Source organism: Antechinus flavipes, chromosome 6 (genome assembly GCF_016432865.1).
Source record: "Antechinus flavipes isolate AdamAnt ecotype Samford, QLD, Australia chromosome 6, AdamAnt_v2, whole genome shotgun sequence".
In the NCBI taxonomy this organism is placed as follows: Eukaryota; Metazoa; Chordata; class Mammalia; order Dasyuromorphia; family Dasyuridae; genus Antechinus; species Antechinus flavipes.
This window is the reverse complement of record NC_067403.1, coordinates 214,047,824-214,070,575: the sequence shown is the minus strand read 5'-3', so window position 1 is coordinate 214,070,575 and position 22,752 is coordinate 214,047,824. Positions and strand designations below refer to the sequence as shown.

Here is a 22,752-nt window from a genome sequence, read left to right as displayed (position 1 = left end):
TTTTGTAGTATTGGATAGATTGTTTTACTGGTTCTATTCACTTGACTCTGTCAGTTCATATAGTTATCTCTGAAGTTCTCTTTCATATTTTCTTATAGTAAAATATTTTTCAGTTACAGTCATACATGATATTTTCCAACTGATGAGAAGAAAATCAAATGGGAAAAAAATCTAAAGATAAGAATTTAGATTAAAAAAACCTAGCTATACAAATTTAATTTCAGGAAGATAGAACTTAATAGCAGTTTAAATAAAAAAGGACATTTTAGATGTTTTTAACTTGCTGTGGTTTACAGAAAAGCTAATGTGATCACAACTAATTAGTACTAATTAAAATGTATAACTATTATTATTATTACATTGAAAGTAATATATATACTTGGGTTTAATCAAGTTACATTTGGAACCATATTCACTTTGAGGTGCTACATTTATAATTATTGTCTTCAAAAATTTGAAGTCTTTCAGTTAGAAAAAGTCAGATTTACTTTATGTACATATAAAAAGCAAAACTAGGTGGAAGCCCAGTTACATATAGGAATAGATATTTTTGGCTTAGTGTAAAGAACTCTTAGAAATAGAGATGTCCAAAATGTGAAAGGACTGCTCTTATGAGATCTTCATGGTTTTATCAGTATAATCTTTTCTTGAGCTCTTCATTTCCTTTCTCTCTCTCTCTTTTTTTAATGGTCTGTAGTGTATTTTAATGATCTTGTTTCTTTTTGTGCTTCTGTTGATCTTTGTCCAAATCCTTCACAGTCCTTTTCTGGTTCTGGTTCTGGATTTCCTTACATGATTATCTCTTTTAACTTGGTAGATACATATAAGCATTTCCTATCTCCCTTTCCTTTTAGCTCATTTTTTAAAAGTACATTTTTAAGACTGTACATATACATAGGACAATTTTAGTCCTTTAAAAAAAATTCCCAATAGATAATTTTCCTTTTAACAAAGAACAGTAGTTAAATTACCATATTGACTTATTTCTTTCAATATGCCACCAGACTTCAAGTCTATTCTTGACTCCACTCACTCTCCATTACCAGATGTAATCATTTTCCAAGTCTTGTCATTTCTACTTCTTAATTTCCATTCATAAGACCATACTTTAGTTCAATTCCTTATCATGTTTCTCCTGGACTGTTGTTTTAGATGCCTAATTGATTCTCCTATCTTAAAGTCTCTTCCCTTTAGTATATTTTCCCCATAATTTTCTTAAAAGCACAAGTTTTTTTTTTTTTCAAATTCATTCATTTATTCATTTATTTTAAATAACTTTTTATTGATAGAACCCATGCCAGGGTAATTTTTTACAGCATTATTCCTTGTATTCACTTCTGTTCCGATTTTTCCCCTCCCTCCCTCCACCCTCTCCCCGAGATGGCAAGCAGACCTTTACATGTTGAATAGGTTACAGTATATCCTAGATACAATATATGTGTGCAGAACCGAACAGTTTTCTTGTTGCACAGGGAGAATTGAATTCAGAAGATATAAATAACCCGGGAAGAAAAACAAAAATGCAAGAAGTTTATATTTTATCTCCCAGTGTTCTTTCTTTGGGTGTAGCTGCTTCTGTCCATCTTTGATCAATTGAAACTGAATTAACTGTCTTTATCGAAGAGATCCACTATATCAGAATACATCCTCAAACAGTATCGTTGTTGATGTATATAATGATCTCCTGGTTCTGCTCATTTCACTTAGCATCAGTTCATGTAAGTCTCGCCAGTCTTCTCTGTATTCATCCTGCTGGTCATTTCTTACAGAACAATAATATTCCATAACGTTCCTATACCACAATTTACTCAACCATTCTCCAATTGATGGGCATCCATTCATTTTCCGGCACATACAAGTCCCTTTCCCTTCTTTAATATCTCTTTTGGGTATAAGCCCAGTAGAAATACTGCTGGATCAAAGGGTATGCACGGTTTGATAACTTTTGAGCATAGTTCCAAATAAAAGCACAAGTCTTGCTGGCTATGCCACTCCAAAGCTTAAAAAGCTTTATTGATACCTTGTTTCTTTTTTTTGTTTGTTTGTTTGTTTCTTTTTTTTTTGGCTGAGGTAATTGGGGTTAAGTGATTTGCCCAGGGTCACTTAGCTGGGAAGTGTTAAAATGCCTGCGGTCAGATTTGAACTCGGGGCCGCATACCTTCAAGGCTGGTGCTTTATCTACTGTGCCACCCAGCTTTCTTCCCTCCTTTTTAAGACAGCAACCAATCTGACATAGATTAAATGTGCCTTTTAAAGATATTTCCATATTTGTCATGTGCAAGAAAAATCAAACATGCAAAAGAAGTGAAAATACTATGCTTTGATTCAACTGTCTCTCTCTGGGTGACATACATATATTTTTAAATAAAATAAATCGAAAGTAATCTTAGAGGGAACGCACTAGCAGTAGGGAATTGGGGTGACTGAAAAGGAAAGGTCTTTTTTCGTTGATAGGACTTGAATTGATCTTAAAGGAAGTCGGGAGGTAGGAGTGAGGAGGGAAAGTGGGACAGGCAATGGAAAGTCGCTTACGGAGTTGTTAACCAGTGCAAAGGGAACTGCAAGACTATGGATGTCTCTCTGAAAAATAGAATACCCGCAATTAGGGAGAAACATGTTAAGAAGATTATCCAGTTAGGAAGAAAATAAGTTATGAAGAGCTTTAAAAGTCAAGAGGATTTTATTTATATTTGATCCTGAAGATAGTAGAACCACTGGAGTTAATTGAATTGGGAAGTAAAGGAGACAGAGATAATGGCCAGATTTTTGCTTTAGAAAAATGTCTTTCTTTCTTTAGATGAGTGTACAATGAACTATATTAAAATTATCAGCTTCACACATAAAAAATGTGTTTATTGTTGAGGTGATTAAAAGTTGGCAGTAAAAGGAATTGCAAAAAATTATTTCCGCATTATCTTTGCTACATTCATTCTTTTTCTCTTCTTTTGCCCTGACTTATAGAATGAGAAGTTCTTGTTTATCTAGGTTGTTGTTGTTGTTTTTAAGAACTGATAGATGCATTGGAGTTTTGGGTACTTAAATAAGAAGAAAACAACTATTTCAAGTTGAGAGGCAGGGACACCAACCAACAGCTATTGCCTACAGGGGAAGAGAAGGGGGCATACAGTAGAGATGATGTTGCAAAGGTAGAAATCAATGAGATTTGCTAAGTGATTAAGTATGTGAGGTGAATGTGAGTGAGAAATTGAGTGTGGTTGAAAACTTAGGTAACTAGGGGAATAATAGCTCTCATTATTGTAATGAATAAGTTAATAAGGACTTGGGGCAAGTTATGTTTGGGACAAGTTGAATTGAGATGCTTGTGGAACATCCAATTTAAGATATCCAATAAGCACAAGCACCAACTTGCCAAATACAAGTGATAAAGTTGATAAAGGCTCTTTGTGTATACAAAGGGCTTACAGCTTTAGTTATAGAGATGGATTTGTAACTAAAAATGGGAATAATAACAACATTGTGTGGAAAATAAATACCAAGTAAATCATATTAGATAGTCGTGCTGCAGTTGTGGAAAAATCATTAGCTCTGACAACTGGTCTAGTTGGGAAAGATAAGTAGAGCAAGAGGTACAGCATCAGGTTATGAAGAGTTTTGTCGAGTGCTAGTAGGAATATAAATAAAAGAATAAACCAATGCAAGAGACATTACTAATACAGAATTAACAGGCATTGGTGATTCTTATGGTTTAAGCAATCAAAGACTTGTCCAAAACTTAGTATAGTTGCAAAATTTAGCCTGATTTAATGTTGAATTAATGGAATTTTTAGCATTTTAAATATTTTTCTTTCAAGTGCCAGTGAAATATTTAATTGATAATATTCTAAAAGTCTATAAAACCAGTACTTTCTCCTGTAAAAGAAGACTTTTTCAGTCAATGATCAAAATAAAATTGTAAATATTTTCTCTACTACTAGGTTGGTATAAGCTGGATAAGGTCAGATTTGAAACTGGTCTGCAGATTGAAGTGATCACTAGTGCCAAAATAAGAGAAGAATTTAAGTATATTGTCCCAGAACAAGTTATTTGAACAATTTCTGTAATGTTATAGAAAGGGACTCCAAGAAGTTATAAACCTAGGATTTTGTATCCTTTTTTTTTAAAATGAGAGACACTGATATTTGCTGTCATTTTTATAGGTTTGAGTTTGCAAGGCTGGCATGGGAGAAGATTTTTATATCCTCCTGAGTTCCTTATCAGCAATTAGGGTAAGCTGCCACTAGGTGAAGAGTTCTGCCTTGATCTGAAAAGTTAGTTTTTGCAGAACTATAGTTAACTGAAATAGATTCATTGTTCTCATTTGCTTACTTCACAATATTGTTTTTGAGTATCAAATGAAATGCTTTATAGAGGGTTTGATATATTTCTATATTTGTATCAAGAGAGAGAGACAGACAGAGACACACAGGAACCTCAAAGCACTATATAGAGGTTAGCTATTAGGACTTTTTCACAACTAGTTCTCTGAGGCTTCCATCAGTGCACATCTCTCTATGCCTTTTCATTCTGTGTAGTTCTTGCCTGGTTTCTCCCAGAACATTTCCATAGGGTATCTATCTGTTTGGTAGAAGCAGTCCTCTGTATCTTTTTATGTTTTATATTTACTACTATAGTATGGAGACTTCCATCTGTTTCCTTTTTCAACATGACTGGCCTGCCTCTTTTTTTGATCCAACATTACCACTTAATACTATGTTTGCCTTTATTGAGCTACATCCCAATGAACATGTTTGGCACTTGTTTAGATTGAACTGAATTTAGTTAGCAGTGTTTACAGTTTTACCTTATGCATTAAATGATCAGCTTCACATACACAGAAAATGAGTCCTTTCTTAACAATAATAATTATAGCTCGCATTTATATAGTGTTTAAGGTTTGCAAATCACAAATATCTCATTTGATCTTACTATTTAGGATATTAAAATTTGGCAGCTCAGAGAATTGTAGAAATTATGCCTGCATTGATTTTGCTTTTTAATTATCCCTTCGTTTACTAAATCTTGAGTAAATGGACCCTCAAGTCTTTTTTTTTTTTTTTTTTTTTTTTTTTTTTTTTTAGCGTAGAAACACAGGGCATTTTGGTACTTAGATATGAGGAAAATTGCTATTTCAAATGAAAATACTAAATACTCTCCTCTAGAACTCAAAACATCTGAGTAAGTTAAACAAATAGTTTTGTTTTTGTGGGGAGGGAGAGGGGAAGGAAGGCAGTCTATTTTTATAAAGAGACAGATTGCAAATGATTAAATAGATATCAGGTATTCCAAAAAAGGAAATTCTGGGATGTGTGTATATATACTTAATTCAGTTTCTTATACTTTATACATCAACATCATAGTTCATATATATAATAATAAAGAATACCCTAAAACATTTTTAAAAATTGAAATGACTTCTGAATCATTAAGCTCATGTATTCAATATAATTTCAATAATTACTGTAATTAAGTGCTTTTTAAGGAGTTGCTTATATGCTGTCATATGTATACAAATATTTCAAAAAACTATGAAATCATTGGTCTATTTCAATTTCCTTAATTCAGTTTTAAACTCTTCTATGACTTAGTATAAGTCTTTGAGAATTCCTGCAGGTGAAAAATTCATCATTTTACTTTCTGGTGGTGAAGCTTCCCAGAGGAATCCAGGCTGTTTCTCAGATGGCAGGCACTTGGCACAGGGTCTTCTAGAATTTGTACTCTATTAGCATAATTTTAGAGACCCATTGTTGTTTCCATTTTATGTTGAGGCACTACAATATTCACTATAGTAAATGGAGGCAGATAGCAGAATATATAGTTGTAGTAGATCACTGGATAGAAAGTCAGGAAATCTCTCTTCTGAGTCTTAGTTTCCCAAAAGTGGGGATAAAATTTCTAGAACTTAATTGATAAGGTTGTTGTGAAGATCAAATAAGATATGGAAAGCAGGTGGTTTGCTAATTTTCAGGTATTATCCTCCCAATTTGACTTTGGCTAAGTTAACTTTTCTGAGCTGTATTATCTTCATTTGTCAGGTTGAAGGGATTGATTTTTAAGGTGGCCTAGTCAAATACTCCATGCTTTCACAGGCAACTTTGTTAGATCTTAACATAAACCACACTTTCAGGTATAGATATATACCTACATAATCACAGTATATATTGGTTATGTATATATATTTATATATTTATTTTATGTTCATTTAATCTCTAGAAGATATTTGCAGGCCAAGTGCAATTCTGCTTCTACACATCTGCAAATACTAGTTCTCTACTTCCTATTTCAATATTCATCCATTCTGATCTTGCTTAGGTTTTATTCTGTGAAGCTTTTTAGTCTATGTGATCTTAAGCTATTATCTATTCTTTTGAAAAGAAAAAAAAAACCTTATTGATGCCTTTGTATTATAATCCTTTGATAGTGATGTAATTCACTTTTAAATAATGATTTTTAATGCAGCAGAAACATGTCAAAAAAAATCACTAACCATCTTTTAATGCAAAATTATACATCAGTTTTGGACAAATTTTAAGGTTGGATGTCAATAAGTGTTTAAGTACTACTTTGGTGTCCTAGGGAGGTGGGGAGTGGGGGGATAACAAAGATAAGAGTGAAAGAATCTCTGCTCTCAAGAAACTTAAATTCTAATGAGTGAAAGCATGAAAACATATGAGTCAGTGCAAACACATACACATTTGTATAGACTGTGCAACATGAGTATAAGTTTATTTTTGGAAAAGGTTCTTTAGTAGTTGGTGGAACCTGGAAAGAAGACCTGAAGAAGGTAATTTTTACGCTGAGTCTTGAAAGAAATAAGAAGCAAAGAAATAGGGACATGCAATGTGGTATATTTAGAAAACTGAGGAGGCTTTTATGACTGGCTTGCTGAATGTAAAGGGAGTATAAAGGGAGAAGATTGCAAAGTTGTGAAGACTTTTAAATTAAAGACCAGGCAAGAGAAATTAGATGTGAGCCATTAGACAGTAAGTGACCACCAGTTTTTTAAAGTAGAAAAGTGATATGATATATGTATACTTTAGAAAAATCGTGTTCTGTTGGGACCTCGTCGTTCTCTTGATGATCTTATCAATTACAAGAATTCATTTATTTCTGCTTATGGCTGCCAGATGTGTATGTGTCTCCTGAGACTTTGTTGAACTCCAGTCTCTTCTCTTCTCTTCATCAACTGGACTATTTAGTATCTCCAACTTCAAGGCTTATAGGAAGGGTATATTTAATATTTGATTCCAGAGAAAACAAAGCAAACAAAAAACTTGACACAGTTTTAAGTGTAATATTAACTTTTAATGTTTTCCCCCATTGCTTTATTAAATCTAGACAATCAACAAAATATATCAAGTACTGATTATAGTGCTGCTATAAATGCACATGCTGAAAATTGGATGTTAAATAATCCAATGTGTGCTGCTTATAGCATACTCCTGCTTAATAGACAGTTTAATCTCAGCACATCAAAGCAGACCTCTTTGGCTTCCTCCTCATAACCATTCCAGCCATTCCTCCTCTGAATTTCCCCTTATCTGTTGAGGAAGCGCACAACTTTATAGCTATATAAGTGTTGCAGACTTTGGAATTATCTATAATCTTTCTTCTTTATCTCTCCTTATATTTTGTCAGTTTGCAAAGTCCTATCAATTATACCTCCATATTCTCTCTTTTCTCATATGTCACCATCTTAGATCAGATTTTTCACTTTCTTATTATTATATGCATTATTGCACTACCTTTTTAAATGGACTAAGTGTCTAGTCTCCTTTGTTAATTCATCTTCCATATACTTGTTCAAGTAATCTTTCTAAAAGACAGATTTGAATATGTCATTCTCTTACTCAAAACCTAAGAGTAGAGAACTTAATGCCCTCACATTTAAAGTCTTTTCCTCATAGGTTTAGTCAGGCTTATTGCCTGGTATATATACCAAGTTTATTTTGTTATTAGTCCCTTTAATGCACTTTAATCTGTCCCAACAAGCCTCTCTTGTTGCCTGTCATCTTTCCAACTTTTAAACTGTGCCTGAACAGACAGATTCCAGTGTCATGAATAACCTTTCTTGAAAGCTCAGGCCACATGCCATCTCTTTAAGTCACTTAATCCCAATTGCCTTCCCCCAAAAAGCCATCTACAGAAGAAAAAATCTATTATAATATTGAAGTAGCTTCCAAATTGTTTCGTGGGTGCTCAGTATTTCCCACTTTTCCAACCTCTTTTACACACCATTGCCAGATTTTACAACCAATCACTTTACTCTTCAGTGCCTGCCTTTTGCATAACAAATGGAATTCAGATTCTTTAACATGACATCCAAAAACCTTTTGATCTATTGTATTTGTAGAATCATATATTTAAAGCTAGAAAGGAATTGTGTGGCCACTTGGTCTGCTCCACCCATCCACCCTTATTTTATTAGATGAGAGGTCAATGGACTTGCCTAATAATTACTTTGTTGGTACTGTCAGAGAAAAAATTTGAACTCAGGTCTTCTGACACCAGCTGTATCATTTTTGCCATTATTACTCACCTTTCCCCCAAACGCATACTAAATTTTCCTTCCTTTGTTTATGGTTCTGATTTTGGGATGCCTCATAAGCCCATCAATTTTTTTGAATACTACCCATTTTCCATGGCCTAGCAGAAATGCTAGTTCTTCCATTTCTGATTGACCCCTGTATTTCCTTCACGAACTAGAATTGATTTTTACTTTGAGCTACTGACTGAACCTTGTTAACTTTTACACATTTGCTTTTTTATACTATGTAGTAATTTATGTACAATGGTAAATAACTACTAGATTTTATCTTCATGAGAACAAGTATTAATTCTTAGGTGTCTTTGTGGCTCTTTGAACATCTTAGAACCATATTTTTGATTTACTAAATACTCAGATATTTATTGAATAAATGAAATATATCAGGCAGGTATTTTTAAAAATAGCTTATTATTTTCAAAATACATGTAAAGATTCACATTTCCAATTTTTCTCCCTCCTTTCCTTCCTGCCTAGAGAGCAAGTATTCCAATATAAGTTAAACATGTGCAAATCTTCTATACATATTCCCACATTTATGAATCTACTCAAGAAAAATCAAATCAAAAATGGGGGAAAATTAGAGAAAAAAAAAGCAGACAATAACAAAAAAAGATGAAAATACTATGTCGTGATCCACATTCAGTCCTCATAGTCCTCTTTCTGGATACAGTGGCTCTCTCCATCACAAGTATATTGAAATTGGCTTGAATCACCTCTTTGTTGAAGAGACCCACATCTATCAGAGTTGATCACATAATCTTGCTGTTGCTATGTACAATGTTCTCTTGGTTCTACTCAATTCACTTAGCATCAATTCATGTAAGGCTCTCCAGGCCTTTCTGAAGCCATCCTGCTGTTTGTTTTTTTATAGAATAACAGTATTCCATTATATTCACATTCCATAACTTATTCAGCCACACAACTGATGGACATTCATTCATTTTCCAGTTTCTTGCACTACAAAAAGGACTGCTAAACATTTTTGGACATGTGGGTCCTTTTCTCTCTCTCTCTCTCTCTCTCTCTCTCTCTCTTTTTTTTTTTTTTTTTTTTTTTTTTTTTATGATTTCTTTGGGATATAGAGACCGCTAGATCAAAAGGTATGCACAAAGGCATATCTTCCAGAATGATTGGATCAGTTCACAACTCTATCAACAATGTAGCAGTATTCCAGTTTTCTCATATTCCCTTCAACACTTATCATTGTAGTGCTCTCTCTAAATTGTAATGTTCTCCAATTTGGTTTCCTTGGGGTCTCTGGGAGCAGCCTTCCTTTCAGAAGTTCAGTAATCATCACAAGTGCAGCCAGGGATTAAAGTTCAAATCCTTATTGTCTCTTTATTGTCTCTTTCCAAGTCTTGTCTCCTTTCCTGGAGCTGGGTTAGCTTTCTTATAGTCCAGATCCTTTCTTAGCTCCTTCCTGGGGCTGGGCAGCTTTCTGGAGAGCTTTTCAATCTGGCCTTGGTCTTAGTGGGGAAGTGCTGGAGGTCCAGGCCAGCCACCAGGAAGATCGAAGATCGAATTGAATTTCTCCCCTTGGTTCTGAGAACTTAAACTCCTGCCGCCAGTCCTTTGTCTTCTCTCCCAATTCTCTCTGAATCTCCCAACTGAGGCTTCTAGCTTATATACTCCAAACTGAGTATAAATCAATCATTGTATCACTAAGAAACCATTATTTGTTGTAGGATTAAATCAGTGCTAAACTAGATTTAATCATTGTCTCTTCAATTCCACTTAGTACCTTATAAGCATAGTTTGTTTCAAGTTCAGAGTTCTAGCCCATAACAATCATTCTCTTTTCCTATCATCTTAGCCATTCTGAGAGATGTATAATAATACCTCAGAGTTGTCTTAATTTACATTTCTCTAATGAATGGTGATTTAGAACATTTTTAAGTTCAAAGGTTGGACTAAATAAGTGATCTCCGAGGTGTGTTTTGTAGTGTAAAGAATCTATAAGTTTCAAAGCTATCTTTTCCAGCTTTGAATATATTTGGTACATAAGTCTATATGCTTTTTATGTTTTTTAAAAATTTTCTTTAAAAATTTAAAAATAATTTTTAACCTTTTAATATGTGAATAATCTTTTTTTTTTTTTTAGTACCCCATCTCGTGTTGCTAAAGGAGGAGTGGACCACACCAAAATGAGCTTACATGGTGCTAGTGGTGGACATGAGAGATCCAGAGATAGACGAAGGTCAAGCGACAGATCTCGTGACTCATCCCATGAGAGAGCAGAATCGCAACTTACTCCATGTATTAGAAATGTTACTTCTCCCACTCGACAGCATCACATTGGTACATCAGAATAATATTCTCTCATTCTTAAAAAAATACATTTTTGATTTAGCTTTTCCATTTATAGTAATGTGATTGAATTCTTGTCTTCAATTGTGTTATACCTGATATTTGAGCCAGAAATCCATACATTTCTTTGTTGTATTCTATCATATCTGTTTTTGATTAGCCTAGAAGGTTGTTGTTTCTAGGAAAAGACAACTTTAAAATGAACTTGTTAGAGGGCTCAGTGTATGTAGAGTATCCTCATATTCTGGGACTCTAGATATGGGATTTTTAAAAAAAGGCTTTTTAGTCTGGCTCTTAACTTTATGGATTTGAAAATATTTTAAAGTAAATTTTATTCTCAAATTTAAAGCAATAATATGTTTTTCAGAATTGTCTAAGAAGAGGAGTAGTGGCTTTGTAGTTGATCATTAAGAATATTTTCTAATCAAGAATTACTTTTTTGGATTTGGAGCAATTGTAATATTTAAGTTAAAAACAATAAAGCTAGTATATGATGATCTGATTTCCAAACTAGCAAAAATCCAGTCTGCCTTATTCATATTTGTTAATGTTCCTTATTTCTTATAGCTATTCTGTTGTTGGGATCACAAAGTGTCAACTTCCCAGACAAGTATAAAATAATTCAAAAGCTTTGGTGGATTCTGTTTAATCTTAATTTATATTTACATTTTCCTAGTGGGGTAAAGAGGGGGACTACTTGTGAAGCAGAGATCTGGAGAGGGAAAGGAAAGATTGGTGTGTGTCTAATATGCCTTGGCTTAACATCTCCTACTTAATAGATTGCAGTTTTAAAAATTATGTATGGCACCAAAAAACAAAGCAAAGGTGACTGTTAGGCTTTAGCTTTTAAAAGATTTGAGAACTGACAGTAATTTGTGTATATTGCTTGTCTTAAATACAAATTATGAACAGGGGAGGTTAAGATGAGGACAATTAGCTGGTGAACTTTTCAACAATGAAATGATTCAGACCAATTCCAATAGACTTGCGATGGAGAGAGCCATCTGCATCCAGAGAGAGACTATGGGGACTAAATGTGGATCACAATATAGTATTTTCACCTTTTTTGTTGTTTGATTTTTTTTTCTTTCTCATTTTTCCCCCTTTTGATTTGATTTTCTTATGTGGCATTATAAATGTGGAAATATGTACAGAAGAACATATTTTGCAGATATTTAACCTATATTGGATTCTTTGCTTTCTAGAGGAGGACAGTGAGAGGAAAGGAGAGAGAAAAATTTGTAAAATAAGGTTTTGTAAGGGTTAATGTTGAAAATTGTTTTTGCATATATTTGAAAATAAAAGGCTTTTTTTTTTTTTTTTAAAGAAATCTTGCAGTCAAAAGTATTTTCTAGTGTTAGAAAATTATATTGGGATCTCTCAAATCTAATGATAAAACTATAACCTCTTTAATCGGTAAAAGAAACATCAGTGATAATTTTAATAAGTGTTCTTTTTAAATGCAAAATTGATCAGATTGTTCTTTTTAAATGTGAAAGTGATCAGATTTTTAAAAATTTCCAGTCACTATGCTTTTAAATTTCTTAAAAATCTTGATTTAATATATATATGTCAAATATCTAAACCAAATCTTCAGATTTAATAAGTTTGTTTTACCTCTTCAGATGTGAAGTGATTTAAACATTATTCTCAGAAACTGGCAGCATTGCTTTCTATGACAAATTCAGAAAGATATGGCATTATACCATCTATAAGCCAATGTACTTGGCAATCACTTTAGTAGATGTTTAAAAAGTGAACATGCCCTAGTGTCCTTAGTGGATTACTAAATCTTCCTTTTATGAAGTTCCTGCTTGATGTAATGCCAGAATTAATACTTCAAGCATTGTCTTTTTTTGTTTTGTCTTTTTTGTTGTTGTTGTTAAGGGTTAGGGTTAAGTGACTTGCCCAGGTTCACACAGCTAGGGAGTGTTAAGTGTCTGGGACCAGATTTGAACTCAGGTCTTCCTGACTTCAAGGGTGGTGCTCTATCTACCATGCCACCTAGCTGTCCCCAGAAGTTTCAGTCTTTAGGATATAGCACAGTTAAAATTGATGCTCTTAATAAAATTATCATTGAATTTTCAGTGTTTGTATTTGCTTGCTATATGAAAACATGCTGTTCTTTCTACTATTACTCTGGTTTAATTAATCTCTGTGGACCATATATCTTTGACTTTGTCTAACCATTCAATTCATTTTGACATTTTATCTTGGAGAAGTAACAAGTTAACATTTTTCATTGGTCTTATCAGAAAAGATAAGCAAGAATTAATAGAAGCTGATTTGCAATGAAAAAAATTGTGATCTGAAAAAATCAGTGTGTCCCTTGAGTAATTTGAGCCGTAATCAAATTACTAGATATCAAGATTTCTATGCTTTTAAAAATCCTGAAAATACAAAAAGAGATATCTTTCTTTCTTTATATGTATGTATATATGTATAAAATTGTATACATGTTTTTTCTGTTGCAGAACGAGAAAAAGATCATAGTTCTTCCCGTCCAAGTAGTCCTCGTCTTCAAAAAGCATCCCCCAATGGTTCCAGTAGCAGCGTTGGAAACAACAGCAGAAACAGTAGTCAGTCAAGTTCAGATGGTGGTTGTAAGACTTCTGGGGAAATGATATTTGTATACGAGAATGCAAAGGAGGGAGCTCGAAGTATAAGAACATCAGAGCGAGTAACACTAATTGTGGATAATACTAGATTTGTTGTAGATCCATCTATTTTTACTGCACAGCCAAATACAATGTTGGGCAGGTTGGTATTAATAATAATAGTCTAATTATAAAATAAATGGTTATTTGAAACTACAGTGAGACTTGTGTTAGTGAAGAATATGTGTTTCAATGTTATACTTCACATTTAGAAACTTTGTTGCCAGAAGCTTGTAATAGTATATGAGTGTTTTAGAATGTAAATTCTTGTCCTATGAGATAGGACTTCTTTTTTCCTTTGGTCTAACCCTTCCCTGGGACCATCGGAAGCCCACAAATTGCATCCAAATGTAGTCCATTTTGTATCCAATCTTAAACATTAAAATTTCTTCCACTCTCTTTTTATCTATGCCCAGGTTAACTCTTCAAGGAGTTTTTGTCCCTCAGGTTTGTTAATTAGCATATTCATATATCTGAGAAAATATATTCTTGTATCTGAGACTTTGAAAAGGTTACCAAAATTTATTTCCTTTTGTTATTTTTTTCCCCAAAAAATTAATAATTAAGTGTCCCATGATCTTAGAATTGGAAGGGACTTTGGACGGTCCTTATCTTTGGTAGGAATCTCTTGTTATCCAGCACCTGCTTAAACATTTAAAGTGATTTAAAGTGACAGGTATTCTCTTTAACTCTTTGACAGCTTAAATTTATTCGAACTTCTTTGAGCCCAAATGTTCCTCTCTATAATTTTATTTTGGGGGCAGCTGGGTGGCACAGTGGATAGAGCACTGGGCCTTGAGTAAGGAAGATCTGAGCTCAAAACTGGCCTCAGATGTTTCTAGCTGTGTGACCCTGGACAAGTCAATTCACCCTGTTTTCCTTAGTTTCATCTATAAAATGAGTTAAAGAAGGAAATGGCAAACCTCTCCAATATCCTTGTCAAGAAAACCCCAAATGGGATCATAGAGAGTCAGACATTGAAATGACTAGCCAACAACAAATAACTCATTCTTAAGCAGTAACAGAATTTTAAAACATAATCATATGGAAGATTTTATTAAGGCTTTCATTTGGATGGCAGGTTTTAGGAGTTCTCCCTCCCTCCCTCCCTCCCTCCCCCCCCCCCCTTTTGTAGTACAGCAGAAACTATCCTAGTTTTCCCTAGCATAGGGATTCTTAACCTAGAATGTATACATCCCCCAGGAGTTTGTGAATAAAATTTAAGGACATCTTTGAACTTGGATGGGTCAAAAAAAAAAAAAATCACACCTTTATTTTCAGCGAGTTCTAATGGAAACTTAGCATTTCCTTCACTTAGAAATTTTACTCTGGGAAGAATTTTATAGATTTTGCCAGTGTACCAAATGGGCAAGGAAAAAAAATATTAAGACCTCATGTCCATTATATGTTTTATCACCACAAGCCTCTACCAGATTTTCCCCCTCTTCTACCTTTTTTTTTCTTAATAATTTTGAAGCAATTAACATAAAGCTTAATAACAAGCATTCCATATTATGAGCATTTGATAAATGCCAAAAGAAAGAGAGCCTGCTCAAATTCTGAAATATATTAACTTTTGATCATAACCTAAGAAATTCTCTGAAGTGTTACAGTACTTCCTTCGCTTCTTGATGTCACAGAACCTTAGGGTTTAAGGAGACATCATAGGGTATTCTATTTCAACTTATACCTAAACTGAAATGCCCTGGTATGTCAGATAAGTAGTCATCCTGTGATTACTTGAAGACCTTTGGTGAAAGGAAACTGCTTTGTGTAGATAACAACCCATCCATTTTTGAGGGGCAGGTAGGAAGAGGGATATCCAGTATAATTTTTATTCTTGTTCTTTCACAAGAACTTGTGTATCTTTCATTAACAATGATTATCAGTTCAACACTCACATTGTCTACCTCAGATACTTGACTTTAGCTGTGTGACATTGAGCAAATCAGTCATTTAATCTCTTATAGTCTGTTGTCCCATCTGTAAAATAAGAATAATAGCAACTATTTCAAAAAGTTGTGGTATAGGGGCAGCTAGGTGGCACAGTAGGTAGAGTACCAGCCTTGAAGTCAGGAGGACCTGAGTTCAAATTTGGCCTCAGACACTTAACACTTCCTGGCTGTATGACCCTGGGCAAGTCACTTAACCCCAAATGCCTCAGCAAAAACAAAAAAAAAGTTGTGGTATAGGGATCAAATAAGACAGTATATTTAAAGCATTTTGCAAAGTTTAAAGCATTATATAAATGTTAATTATTTGTCCCTCAAAAGATATGTCTAGCTTCTCTATGCTGAAATTTTGGATATATATCCTGCTTTTTTCATCATAGTATCTATTCAGGGGAGAGGTCACTAGGCAGGAACTGAAATATTAAGTTTAGTTTTGATTACTACTATTATGCTAACCTTATTGTAGATATAATATATCCAGCATTAAAACTAAGCAACCATCAAGAATGTTGTTAAACAGATAGTTTATGAGGTCAAAATCTCATTGGTTTCTGTATGAAAATGGTGTAGAGGGATGGGGTAAGGAAGTATATGTAGGGGGGAAATGTCAGCCTGGGACAGGCCGTGTTTGCCTGTGTGCAAATGGTTTGTAGTATATTTGAATGTTTTGTTTCTTTTTGGGACTTGTTACTATTTTAGATAATGAGATGAAACAAATAGTACCCAAGATATTCTAAAGGGCAAAAGTAGTCTTGGTTGGGGAGCTGGGGGAATACATGGCAGAAATTTACTTATTTTCTAAGAAATACATGAAAAAAAGTGTTTTGAGGAAATAAGACTTATAAATGCTATTCATGCTTCTCTAAGTTTTAGAAAGGATAAAAAGCCAATATTTGAAATTGTATTTAAAATTGTAATTCTGCATTTTAATTCAAAGTGCTTGTGAAATTTGTTAAAAATCTCCAAACCAATCTAAGTATATTAGCTTGCCCTTTTTTGTCCAGTTCAAGTATTTAAGAAAAACTGTGTGACATTTAATTCTTGAAAGAAAGCCTTTAAAAAAAATAAATGAAGGCATAGTTTCATTTAAAAGGACTACAGTATATCATTGTGAGTGGAAATAAATATTCATGGGAACTGTAAAAGTACTTGGTTTACTTTTGGAAACTTTTGAATAAAAAGGCTTTGTTCTGTATGGGTTTCACTTGTAACAGTAAATGTAGAAACCTTGTGCGTTGGGGAATTTTTGGATGCTTGGCCATATTTACTTTTAAGATGCATTTCATTTAGAACTATAACTTTCTTATAATAAATATCAGGCCTTTTAATTTGGTATGAGAAAATATGCATTTTAAATTTCTAGACATTGATTTTTAAAAATAACTTCCATAAAGCATCTGTGCATCCAAGTATCTGTTCACACTATGTGTGTGCAAGACATTTAGATAAAAAGATGGACATTTTAAAAAGGGTATCTTTATTATTAGTACAAAAGTAACTGATGTGTATTTTGCAAAAATTTAATCCTTCCATATTTTATACTTGTGCTTTTTAATTTTTTTGTAATGAAATCCAATATTATAATATTTGGGATATTGATTAAAATATCCTTATCTTTTACCTTTTCCTTGTCCTGTCTAATTGTTCCTTTTTCATTTCTATGTAATTGACATATTTTTATATATCATTAAAAGATTATTATTAAAAACACAATTTTATCTCATTAATTCCCTAAGCTTTCTGGCATATATATGTGGTCTTTTATTATTTATTCTCTCGTTATGATAAGGCTAGAGATTTTAAAGGAAAAATATGGGAGTGGTTTTGGTTTTTCTTTTTAATTGACCCCTTAGCCAACACCACTCTTTTACTACTCCTTCCCATATTTCTACAAAGTTTAATGGATAAATTGTAACCTGTATTTTGGGAGAGGATTCCCAAATTGATAAGATCATAGCTTTAGGATTAAAAAAAAACACAAATCACTTTTTTCCTCCCAACGTTGATCCAATAGTTATTTTTCTGTGACACTTGGAAAGAAATTCTCGAACATGTATATTGCATAATTTTCATTGCTATTTTATAGATAACAAGGTTACTATATGCCTATGATTCATACTGCTACTGTTCTTAGTAATTCTTTCCCATTAGGTTAGAACTACACTGAATTATTCTTAGGAGTTTTTTCACTTCCATTTTGTTAGAATATATTTCTAAAGAAATTTCTGAAGTTAATGTAATGATAGTTAATATTTGCATTTTACCTTGATGATAAATCATTTTAACTTAAAAGTTTTTTTATCCCACTTTTTTGATTTGTCTTCATTTTTTATATGGTAGGATGTTTGGATCTGGAAGAGAACACAACTTCACACGTCCTAATGAGAAAGGAGAGTATGAAGTAGCTGAGGGAATTGGTTCTACTGTATTTCGAGCTATTTTGGTGAGTTTTAACTATTTTTAAGAGTATGGACTAAGTTGCATACTATAGATACAGTTAGATGTTGCATTCTGTTTGGGTACCATTTTGACGATAATGAGGTGTGGGGGTACGGAAATGCTGAACTTCTAAAACATTGAAGTTTCATGCTCTCCTCATATGGTCCACCAAATATTAGTGGGCGAGGATTGGACCCCCAAAATATAGTGGGATTTTGGGACAGTGTCGTGTTATGCCTCTAAAGAATTTGTAGGTTTAGACCATCTCCAAATCAACAGGCAGAGATTTTATTATGCTATTTGGTTGTCAGACTAAGTTCTGAAAGAGAATTTTATCCATTAATAAAGGGAAAGATTTAGCTAAATTCCATACTGGAATCTGCCATTAACACAGATGTAGACCATAACAAGGAGGGAAGATGCTGTTGAGGCAGGCTAAGTTTCTAGAGAAGTTGTCATAAGACAGACAGTTCCTGATGAACACGCAAAGAAATGGGGTAGAGTTGGGTTTTTAAAATAGGTAAAGTTGGGGCAAACTAGGTGGTGCAGTGGATAGAACAGCAGCCCTGAAGTCAGGAAGACCTGAGTTCAAATTTGATCTCTTAACTCTTCCTAGCTGTGTGACCCTGCTCAAATCACTTAACCCCATTTGCCTCAGGGGAAAAAATTAGGTAAAGTATCTTGGGGTTTGACATCATGTTCTTATTAACTTGGTCTTTAGATTGGATAGAGTAACTGTGGGGTCATGATGATTTTGTCAATTTGCAGAATTGAAGTACAAGTCCACTTAAGACAACAAAAGGCCTAATTAAGAAGAAAAGATCCACTTAAGGATCTGGATAATCCTGTCAGTGCTCTTCTCTACTTGCCTTTGAGAGTAGTTTGGATTGTAAAATTCAGACTCTTTCCTGTTACTGCCACTCAGTATGGCCTAAGAAGCTACCAAGACTTGGCATCTTTTTGTTGTGGTTATATTTTACCCCATCACTTCTCTCAAACACATGGCACCAAAATCTTTTGGGGTATGGGACAGAGATCTCATCTTTCAACATGTTTTCCGTTGATTAGATGTAGAGTTGTCCTGGTCTTAAGGCTTTTACTCCAAGGGATGATGAATTTGAGGGCCCTGAAGCAGGTTGATGTGCAGTGTTCAGTGAGTGCTGAGTCTCAGGATCAGATATAAAACAGTATTCAATATTGACCATTATTTCAAGGTGAATTATCTGAATCTCAAAGGAAATACCTCATAAAGAGTGTTAGGGATTTTTGTCAAGGCATGCTTATGAATCTTTTAGGTTAAGTGTTTCTTTTGAATGGACAAAATAAATGGCTGTCCTATACCTGATCTACATTGTATATTGAGTACCTTATTTCTCCGTTTGAGGGGGACTAAACACTTACAAAACCTATACTTTAAATAATTTTCACTGGTTCTCCAGGGGAAGGGTGTAAAGCAGAACCAAAGTTGAGGGGAGAAAACCCTATCCCATTATGAGCCAGTCTTCCCAAGACTGCACTCAGTCCATATTCATGAGCCTAAAGCTGAGAAGTTCTTCCTTAATAAAGAGAGAAAAGAATTTTACAGGGTGAAATTAAAGAGAGCATGCATTCAGGGCTTGGCTTATGGGATTGGGGGGGATGGCTAATGTAAAGGCAAAAATGATCACCTAGCATTTACTGAGTACTTGCTTTATAAAGAAAGGAACTTTGCTAAGTAAGCAGTTGGAATAAAGAGTTAAAACAGACTCTGATCTTAAGAATCTTATATTCTAATGGGAGAGACAAAATACCAAGAGCTTTGTAAATAAATGATGTATGCCTAGTAAATAGGAGGTAATCTCAGAAGGCCCCAGTAGTAAAGGAGACCAGAAAAGGCTTTTTGCAGAAAGTAGGATTTGAGAACCAATTCCGCAGAATAGGCTAAATCAGGTTGAAGGTATCCAGCAGGCCTCAGAGCTGTTGGTGAGTTAGAGGGTGTCTACCTCAAATGGTGGAGTGGACATAAGAGAACAGTTGATTCTGACCTCCATGAAGGGCTGAAGCAGACACTGTGGAGTGCTTAGAGCTAGTCACATCTGAGAGATACCAAGACCATCCACTGCATCCTGGGCCATAACTAGTAATCTTGACTTTTGTTTTGCTGTTGGACTTCAGTGACTCTGGAAGAGAAAATGAGACTGATGACTTTGGGCAACTCTGCTTCGCTTAATTTCAGTTCCCAGTCACTCTGTGAAGTCACCAGTTCTTTATGAGAATGAAGGACAAATGGCAATAAGGAAACAGTTGACCTTTTCCTTTTATATTAACTCTTCTAACTGAATTCTCTGACAGTGTCTTTTCTGCTTTTCTCATATGTGTAACCACTTTTATTCTGGAGTGGCTCAATGTTTTCTACCTTCCTCCTTAGTGTTAGTAATGCAGAAGGCTCTGTCCACACCCTTTTCTAGCTTTGCTCTCTCCTTTGGTGAGATACAATACAGCCAGGATTTTTTATTTATGCAAATAAGTCCTGAGTCTTTGCTTCAGTCCCACATCTTCTTGTTGTCTGCTCGACATAATCTACCTGCATGTCCCACTAGTAACACAGACTTAATATTTCCAAAATTGACTCATTATCCTCTTTTTACTTTCTTCTTTACCATTTCCTTATTTCTGTTAGTTTCTTTCCAGCCACTAGGTGCATTTTTGATCTGTGTCTATTCGGCTATCTCAAGTGTTGTTTATTCTATAATATTGCTCACATATGTTCCCTTCAACTGCCACCACTCTTAAATGAGATACTCATTTTTTCAGCTCATAAATTTAAAACATGCAAAAGACAAATTGATCTCTGAATTTTCTGAGAGCATATAGTCTTTTTTTTTTACTTAAAATTAAAGCTTTTTATTTACAAAGCATATGCAACGGTAATTTTTCCAACATTGATCCTTGCAAAACCTTTTGTTCCAAATCTTCCCCTCCTTCTCCGCATTCCCTCCCCTTGCTGGCAGGTAACCCAATACATGTTAAATATGTTGAAATACATGTTAGATCCACTGTATGTATGAATATAGTTATTTTGTTGCACAAAAAAAAATCACGTCAAGAAAGAAGAAAAAGAAAAACTGAGAAAGAAAACAAAATGCAAGCAAATAACAGAAAGACTGAGAATGATATGTTGTGTTCCACACTCAGTTCCCACAGTCCTCTTTCTGCGTGTAGATGGCTCTCTCTGTCACTGAGCAAGTGGAACTGGTTTGAATCATCTCATTGTTGAAGAGAGCCATGTCCATCAGAATTGATTGTCATATAGTCTTGTTGCCATGTATAATGATCTGGTTTGAGCATATAGTCTTGATTTCAATGTTTTGTAATTAGTACTTGCATACATGACATATCTATCCTATCATTGAGGTTATAGACTGTTGGTTTTGTATTCTTATAACTTAGAATACCTTACATTTAATAGGCACTTAATGAATGCTTAACTCTAATCTTTTTGTGTTCAGGAATCTGAGCATAATATGTTAAGTATTTAACGAACAGATTTGTTGAATTTTTTTTTTTTTGTGGGTGTGATAAAAGATTGTCAGTGCATGTTCTCTTCTTTTACTTCTATTAATGCCGTGACTAAAACAGGGTTGTGTGTTTTGGACTATTAGATATTTTGCTAATTCTTTGTTGATAATTTTTTTTTCAGGATTATTACAAGACTGGAATAATCCGTTGTCCTGATGGCATATCTATTCCTGAGCTAAGAGAAGCGTGTGACTATCTTTGTATCTCTTTTGAATATAGTACTATAAAATGTAGAGATCTCAGTAAGTATGATATCTATGAAAAAAAATTTATAAAGAAAGTGCAGTGATTGTTTTTAAAGGGAACTGTAATATATTTGAAGGAAAAGAATTACTTAACTTGATACAATATTTAAAGATCATGATTAAAGAATCGCCTTCAAGGTCTTTATGCAGTTTTGAACTTTGAACTTTTAAAATTTAATACTCTTAATTGTAGACTATGATACATACGACTGTCTAGTGATTTTTAAAAGACCTATGTTGATATATCCAATCATTGCTATTATCTGCCATGTGATAGTAGTGCTTGAAAGCTAATGGCATATGTATGTCCAACCCTAACTTCCAACAGAATTCTTTTTTCCACATTTCAAGAATCTGTAATTTTTTTGTTGCTGTGTGTGCATATTTTGTCAGTACAGATTATATTGCGGTGATTGACTGGGTCTGTGATTCATTAGTACAAGAGACTCCCAGATGAGGAAATTCCCTTTACCATCACAGGTTGGCCACTTTATCTGCAGCTAATAAAGAGAGAGGATCTTGGAGTAGTGAGAGGGGGAAGGTATTCAATCAGGATCACACAGCTAAAAGGTGTCAACAGGTGGCACTGAAACCCAGGTCTTCTTGGCTTTGAAACTGCCTCTCTGTCAGCATGCTACATCCCTTGTCCAGGGAGGATCTCACACAGATTTAGTCTTTCAAAATTGCTAGGGCCAAAAATTACATCACCTTTCATCCAGCCAGATGCGTCATTTTAGCACTCAGTATAATCTGTACTGATCATTTAAATAACACTTTGAAGTTATATCTCACAATGCATTGTTTCATTGTAGGGTATAGTAACTTAATTTTATTCATATTACCTTAGCTTTTGAAGTAGAAGTCTACCTTGGTAGTGATGTCCCTTCTCACATTTTTTTTTTTAAAAGATGAGGAAATTTAAAACAGAATTTTTTGTTGAAAACAGTGAAGGGGAGACTGTTAGTTTTACAACCCATTAATAAGAAAGTGAGCAAAATTAGTATAAACCAACATTAATTTGACATAAGTAAATAACTGAAAATCTAGTG

General features: G+C 34.0%; 1 protein-coding gene across 8 annotated transcripts in view; it reads left to right on the top strand.

Moving 5' to 3' along the window:
- BTBD10 (BTB domain containing 10) overlaps positions 1-22,752 on the top strand; it is a 94,795-nt gene that overhangs the window by 58,520 nt on the left and 13,523 nt on the right. For 6 of the 8 annotated variants that reach the window (XM_051965757.1, XM_051965762.1, XM_051965758.1 and 3 more), the window contains 4 exons: positions 10,647-10,843; positions 13,327-13,612; positions 17,802-17,904; positions 21,580-21,700. In XM_051965757.1, coding sequence (XP_051821717.1) covers positions 10,647-10,843; positions 13,327-13,612; positions 17,802-17,904; positions 21,580-21,700 — 707 coding nt within the window. Of the gene's footprint in view, positions 1-4,157; positions 4,227-10,646; positions 10,844-13,326; positions 13,613-17,801; positions 17,905-21,579; positions 21,701-22,752 lie in introns of all 8 variants that reach the window. The other 2 variants (XM_051965759.1, XM_051965761.1) reach the window with 1 other exon arrangement.